The sequence below is a fragment of the Rhipicephalus sanguineus genome, chromosome 9 (genome assembly GCF_013339695.2).
Source record: "Rhipicephalus sanguineus isolate Rsan-2018 chromosome 9, BIME_Rsan_1.4, whole genome shotgun sequence".
NCBI classification, from domain to species: Eukaryota; Metazoa; Arthropoda; class Arachnida; order Ixodida; family Ixodidae; genus Rhipicephalus; species Rhipicephalus sanguineus.
The window spans coordinates 31,618,210-31,625,205 of NC_051184.2; the positions used below are offsets into that span (position 1 = coordinate 31,618,210).

General features: G+C 51.2%; 1 protein-coding gene across 2 annotated transcripts; it reads left to right on the forward strand.

Moving 5' to 3' along the window:
• The first annotated feature begins 1,629 nt into the window (after positions 1–1,629).
• LOC119404919 (collagen alpha-1(I) chain) lies at positions 1,630–4,818 on the forward strand. Of its 2 annotated transcripts, none has more exons than XM_037671612.2 (2): positions 1,630–1,750; positions 3,710–4,818. In XM_037671612.2, the coding sequence occupies exon 2, from the start codon at positions 3,768–3,770 to the stop codon at positions 4,770–4,772; it is 1,005 nt and encodes a 334-aa protein (XP_037527540.1). In that variant the 5' UTR covers positions 1,630–1,750; positions 3,710–3,767; the 3' UTR covers positions 4,773–4,818. The 2 variants fall into 2 exon arrangements, with proteins under 2 accessions (XP_037527540.1, XP_037527541.1); XM_037671613.2 differs by lacking the exon at positions 1,630–1,750 and adding an exon at positions 2,869–2,886.
• Positions 4,819–6,996: the final 2,178 nt, after the last annotated feature.

The following is a 6,996-nucleotide window of genomic DNA, read 5'->3' on the forward strand; positions in this document are numbered from 1 at the left end:
TCAGGGACAGCGATTCCAACAAATTCAGAGTGCCAAGCTTTGCGCTACTTAGCGAAAACTCCCCCCCCCCCTTTTTTTTTTTCAATGGTGTTGCGGAAGTGGAAATGCGCAGGCTATTTTCACGGGGCAGTTCATCCCGACTGTCGAACCGGGTACGCCTGTGCCCCCCCCCCCCCTCCTTTATTTTTGTGACCGCAGCAGCAACGTGTGCGCTTACGATTGCGCGCGCACGTGTGTGTTAGTGCGTGCTGCTATTCGTGGAGCTTGAAACCGCATGTTGCGAGCCATTGCTGAGCTCAGCCTTCGGCTGATTCGTCTCAACTCCGCAAAAGCCAGAGCTGGCGCATCGAGAAATACCGACGTTAACTCACGAAATATGTAGAAGGTAAAAACCATATGTTATCATATGTTCTCACTGCAGACCATTCGTAAACACCGTAAGTAAAGGATGAAATACCATGAATGTTTCCTGCCCAGGAGGTCGAAGCCTAATTAGCACGCTGCGTCGGGCCTTAATCTCTCTATCTTCCTCTCTCTTTCTTTCATTATCTTTCTTTCTCTCCACCAGTGAGACCCGCGGCAAACGTTGCAGCGGTGTCACTAGCGACTCGGGGCGTCGTTGCTGTTCACACAATTACTACGATTGAACTGCTTTAACGCAGATATTAAAACGAATTACTGCGGGGTCATACTGAGAGAGAGAGAGAGAGACCTGTAGCAAAGGAAAAAAAAAAGAAAAAATTAAGGCAGCTTTGCAGTAGTGGTGCCAAGCCAGAAGGAAGTGCCTTGTTTCTCTTTATTTTTTTCTTCTTCTCTATCTATCTCCTTCTCTCTCTTTCTTTCCCTTTCTGTCATGCTCTGTTTTGTCTCTCTTTTTCGTGTGCATTTCTTTCTCCATCTTTGTATCTTTTTCTGTCTTTCTTCCCCTTCTTTCTCTCTATGCTATGCTTCACCCTAGGCTCTTACCTCCTCCTCACCCTCACGTCCCTTTCCCACCCTCTGCACTATACTACACTATACAAGGCTATGCTAAGCTTTATTCTCTCCCCTCCTTTCCCTCATCACCCGCCGCGGTGGTCTAATGGTTATGGTGCTCAACTGCTGACCCGCAGGTCGCGGGATCGAATCCCTGTTGCGGCGCCCGCGTTTTCGATGGAGGCGAAAATGCTAGAGGCCCGTGTACTTAGGTGCACGTTAAGAAAACCCCGGGTGGTCGAAATTTCCGGAACCCTCCACTACGACGTCTCTCATGATCATATCGTGTTTTTTGGAACGTTAAACTCCAACAATTATGATTGTCCTTTTCCTCAAACTCTGAAGTGGGGCTGCAAGGCGTCCTTTTCTCTGATTAGAATAGCGGCGACAAACCAAAAAGAAATGCTCTACTCTCAGGAACGACAAAAACGAAACCTTCTTCCTTCTTCACGCGGATGACACCAGTCTCTCGTAGCCAAAAGCGGTGGACGCAGAAAGCAAGGTACGTGAGGCAGCTGGGTCCACGTCGGCAGGCAATTTAAACAAGTTTGACATAAATTTGAGCAATGCCTGGCCCATTTGTGAGAGCGGAGAAACGAGCATCGGTTTTCGTCTTTCTTGTTTTCTCCCAGTTTTACGCGACAGATAATCGCGCGGGCGCTCGCGCCGCGAGACCCGCTCGTGCCGTGCCAGAGGCTGCCACCGGTTACGAGGCACGGTCGACCGTTCCAGAGCAGCCCCCAGGGTTCCGCCCGGCGCCCCGGAGCCTCGCCTTGTGAGTGGTCTTCGCTTTCCTACCTTGCTTCACTACTCATAGCACTCATCCTTACGACCACGACGACGCGCACGGCACGATGTCTTTCAGCGGTTTTCGCCGTGAGGTCGCCTTTCGAACCCCGATCGGCGCTTAGTTGACGTGGCTATTCGGTCCCCTCGTCGCTTCCTCCGCTGTTGAGCATAACAAGATCGTGGCATCCAGAGCCACCATTCCCCGAAGAGCTCGAATTTCGCGACATTCAATTAATTCGCCGCGCCTTCGGTATTGTTTAGTTTCCGACTTCCGCGTTCGCTGCTACGGTTTGTCGTCTACTACCCTTTTTTGCTGAGCGGCTTGGTCGAATAGGATATTAGAGGACGTGCTCATATATCTTACAGCAAGGAAGAGTGGGTTGGGAGTGGCTGTTTCCGCTACCGACTCGTTGGCTATCTGTCGCTTGTCCCATACAGCTTCCCGACTGTATCGTGCGTCGTTCGATCGGTAGCCGTGCTTGCAAGGGCGCCGCGAAATGCTGAGTGTCTGTAGGTGGGATGCTTGTATTCAGGCGACGCGGTTGTCTTGATTGTGACCGCAGACCTCTTGGGGCGCGTACTACTGCCTTAGGGCTTCCCTCAGTGACAGTGCGCCCCTTCAGCCAGTTCGACCCTTGCTTCACTTATCGCTTAGCGTGTTTATTTTAAAGATGTGACTTGTTAGCATGCTTGTTAGCCCTGACGGCGAATGCTGCCTTTGTCAACACGGTTGGCCCCGGACTGAGGCTTACCTCCTTGCGTTACTGCTCGTGTCCCTCACCCTTCGTACCCTTTTGCCCTTGATTAAGGGTACCGTAAAATACGTAACACGCACGCTCTTCTTTCGCGCTGAAAGAGCGCGCGGGAAGCCAGCGTCGTCATCGTTACCATCATCATCATACTTGGCGCGCGCTTCATCGTTCTCCGCTTGAAACGAAGAGCGCGTGCCGGCGCGTGGGGCTCGCGCTGCGTGGCCGGCCATACGCGCGTGACCCTCGTGGGCTCGCGCCGTTCGGCAGCTGCTCAGACCAGTCCGAGCACTGCCGTCAGAGCGGTCGGTCGCGTTCGGGGATGCCTCCGCCCCTATAGCTTGAGCCCAGCTGCCCTTCCTCTTCCATCCGGGTAAGCCTGCCTTTGGCGTCCTTCGCCTCTTATTTGGCTTATTTGGCTTCTTCGCCTCTTTTCGCCCTACGTTTTGCCAGCGTTCGAGCCCTGCACCCTTTTTGAATGCTTAGCTTACGTGGACGTGTCTTCAGTTAGGCGTAGCGCGTTTGTTCGAACGCTTCGGCCCGAAGCCTAACGTGGCTTCTTTGCTAGGCACTTAGCCTTGTGTGGCCTGCACAGTTTGTGGCCGCTGTTATTTCGCTGTAATCGTTTTATGCGGTTTCTATTAGCTTTTACCACGGCGGTTAGCATTTAGCGATTAATTTTAGTTAGCAGTTCGCCCGCTCCTGTGATGCCTTGCGGCTTGACAGGCCCGAGCTGGTTACCGTGTTAGTTTTTTACAATGCAGCCAGGCATTCTCTATTTTGCGTGGAGCAATTGCCAATTCCTCTGCTTTTCTTGATTTTCGTTTTCGACTTTTTTTTTCTGGTTTTCCTAGTTCGGCCTAACTGGCTTCTTCACTAGGCACTTAGCTTAATTTGTGGCCGGCACTTTATTGTTTTTCGCTGATTGCTTTCGGCACTTTATTGTTAGCATTTAGCGATTAATTTTAGTTAGCAGTTTTCCTGCTCGTGCGCTAGCTTGCGGCTTCGCCGACTCCAGCTAGCCACCGTGTTCTCTTACGCGATGGTTTGACAGGCATTCGTATTCTCTTGCGTGGAGCGATTGCCAATTCAACTGTTCTTAATGTCGATTGCCCTTTCGACTTCGTTTTTTTCCTTCTCCAGTTATTGACTGAGTTCACTTGTGCCTGACACTTGTTTGTTATCTTAATGCGCAGCCGCCTCTAAGGCGAACCCTTTCCTCGCTTCGGCCGCTTCCCGCCCGCCACCGGCACCATGCCTGAGGAAGAGGATGATGATGCGAAGAAAAAGAAGGGAAAGAAGGGCTCCAAGGGCAAGAAGGGAAAGAAGGGCTCCAAGGGCAAGAAGGGGAAGAAGGGCTCCAAGGGCAAGAAGGGGAAGAAGGGCTCCAAGGGCAAGAAGGGGAAGAAGTCGCCCAAGAAAGAATCTGAGGGAGATGCCTCTGCGAGCGAAGGGGGAGGAGGATCCGGAGGATCCTCGGCTGGATCGTCGCCCAAGGCTTCTCCGGGAGGTGGCACTCCGGCGGCCGCTGCACCGGCCGCTCCAGCCGCCGGAGCTGCTCCGGCCGCTGGCGCCAAGCCCGCTGCCGGGTCGGCCCCTGGCGCTGCCGGCGCTGCCGGCGCTGCCGGCGCCGTGCAGCCCATGAGGATGGGCGGCTACTACAGCGAGGCGCAATCCATGTACGACGACGGGTACGACGACGACTTCTACGTGGACATCACCTGCTACCCGCCGCGGAGCCGAGGCGGCGGTGCTCAGCACCAGGGCTACGGCGGGTACGAGGATCCCTACGGATACGGTCGCTGGCCCCCGCCGAGGCCCATGCAGATGCCCATGGGCATGGGCATGTGGGGAGGCGGCATGCCCGGCATGCAGACCCGGGACGTGGGTCAGCAGATGGGCCCGCAGACAACCACCCTGCCTCCCGGGTCGCCGCCGATGGCCTTTAAGACTCCGTCGACTACCGTGGTCGTCAACATGAGCGGCGAGAGGATCAACCGCAGCGGGTCCCGGCCCATGTCGCCAGTGATGGGCATGGGAGGCATGGGCATGGGTGGCATGGGCATGGGCATGCAAGGCATGGGCATGCAAGGCATGGGTGGAATGGGCATGCCTGCCGTACCCGGAAACAAGTCGCCCATCGTCATGTCGCAGCCGCTGACCGGGACCGGACTGACGCCCCAGATGCAGCAGCTGCTGCTGCGAGGTATGCCCGGATACACGGCTACTGTTGTGCTCATCCTGGTGCCCAACCCTTGAAAAGCATATCCGGAAACCCTCAGCAATAAAACTTCAAATTGGCTCCGCTCAGCCCATGCGTCGTTCGTCTATTTCTTCCCTAAGAGCATGCCTGGAAAATAACGCTTACTGCAGTGATGCTCGCGATAAATTAGAGCAAGGACGAGCTCAACTACAGGCCGTCCTAATTAAAGTTGACGTCGCTAAGTTTTAACCTGCATGTGAGAAAATAATAGCGGCTGTATGCCCTTGCGAGCCCTACAGTGCATATGTTAATTACGAAAGTTGACATCACTAATACACTACAGAAAATGCAGAACAAGCTTTTTAACACTATCGCGGTAATATCTTGATAAAACGGTTATATACGTGGAAGCCTCGGTAGATGATTATGGTGGGGACAATGACACGGCTGGCATTAGGGGTCTTGCTAAGGAATCCGGCACCGGCAATTGCGAGTAAGCGCCAGTTCCTGGGTTGAGCGTCCGTTGTCCATCGCAGTAACCGAGCCAATGAGATTGTCTTGCTTTCTTTTTTTGTCGCATAAAGGAAACTGGCTAATGCCCACAAGGGTGAATGGCCACACTGTCGATTGTAAAGGGAAATAGAGCTAAACGCGATATAAATGAAAAGTAAAATAGGTAAAGGAATTCAAAAAGCCATAGGAAAAGGATTGTAAAAAAAGAAAAAAAGAAGAGCGCAGCTAAAGATCTGGCTCAGGCGGTTGAGCCACGCGACGCTCTTCTTTTAATGCGATAGCGTTAAAGAGCTCCTTTCGCAGAAAATCCGGTGTCGGCGTCGGCATCGTTGGTTGTCAGGGAAAATCAACGTTGTGCGTGAACGAAAATTCGAGATAGATGCAAATGAAGAAATAAAAAAAATGTTCAGTTCGAGTGGGAATCAAACCCAGGACTTCTGCGTGGCAAGGAGGTGTTCCCCTACAGAGCCACGCCCGTGCTCGAATTTGCTTAAGAAGAAACACTATATGAATGTTACGTAGTGCAAGGATAGTCACTGACACATGCAATGTTGCGTGGCAGAAGCGTTGAATCACACCAGGCGTCAAAGGATGTGAATTACGCGACGAGTGGTTGATTTAATGGCCCTCCAATTACAAAGCACACTAGTACAATTAATTATCATAATAAACAACAGCCTCAACAACGTGTGCATGTGCGCGTGTTGCTTTAGTGACGCGTAGTGGGCACCTCGCCAACTCAGAAAAGGAAGAATTATGTCGTAGTAGGCACCACGCGACTGTACGACTGGTTCTGCTAGAACGCGAATCATTAAGATTATGTCTTGGGCTTACTAAATTTGTCGCAAATAATATTTTGTATAAAGAAGCGCGCCTGCCTTCTCTTCTTACACGGTTCCAAATTCTAACCGTACGTACCTTCCTAAAGATATATGCGACACCTCAGAGAAGGTCACTTTATGTTTTTATCAATGAGCCGACGTCCTTTTTTAACCAGCAGTGGTCTAGATTAAGGTGCCCACAAGTGATTGTCGCACAAAAGCTCTTGGAAAAAATACAAGTAAACCTTCGTGAGGTACTTGTACTTAACAGATCTCCCCAAACAATTAGAATAGAGTTCGACAATATATTTCCTAAAGAATGCAAACATTTACCCAATAGGTACCTGAATGCCGTTTTGGAAGACCACCTGTCACATTTAGAAACAAACATCGTTATAGCGACTGACGCTTCAGTTTGTGAAGAAAAGGCAGGAGTGGGAATTGCATCCTCAGCTTTGGATTGGTCTTTTTCAATTCGATTACCCGACTTTACGCCTATTTATCAAGCGGAATTGCTTGCCATTGTCCTAGCCTTACGTAAATTGCCCCTATCAATAACAGAAGCTGTCATTCTGACAGATTGTTTATCTATCTGCTCTGCATTAACTGCACCTAATTGCTCGAATGCCTTAGAAGTATTTTATTCCCTTGTCCCAAGACATTATCGCCTTATTCGCTTAGTGTGGGTACCAGGGCACAAGGGTCTAATCCTCAATGAATATGCAGATGCACTTGCGGTGGCATCACATAATGGTCCCATAATCTCGATATTGCCGACGGTGGCGTTCGTGTCAGCAGCACGATTTGAAAAGTTTGCAACGTCGGATACCTTTGCCAAATCGGCTTTGGCAACATCTGAGTTTCCACACCTTAAGTATCCATGGAGAAATCGTTGGTGCTGCACTAGAAGGGAAGAAGTATCAATTACCAGGATACGATGCCGCGT

What these genes read in the sequence shown, in the direction of transcription:
- LOC119404919 (XM_037671612.2), top strand. Translation starts at nt 3,768, where the DNA reads ATGCCTGAGGAAGAGGATGATGATGCGAAGAAAAAGAAGGGAAAGAAG.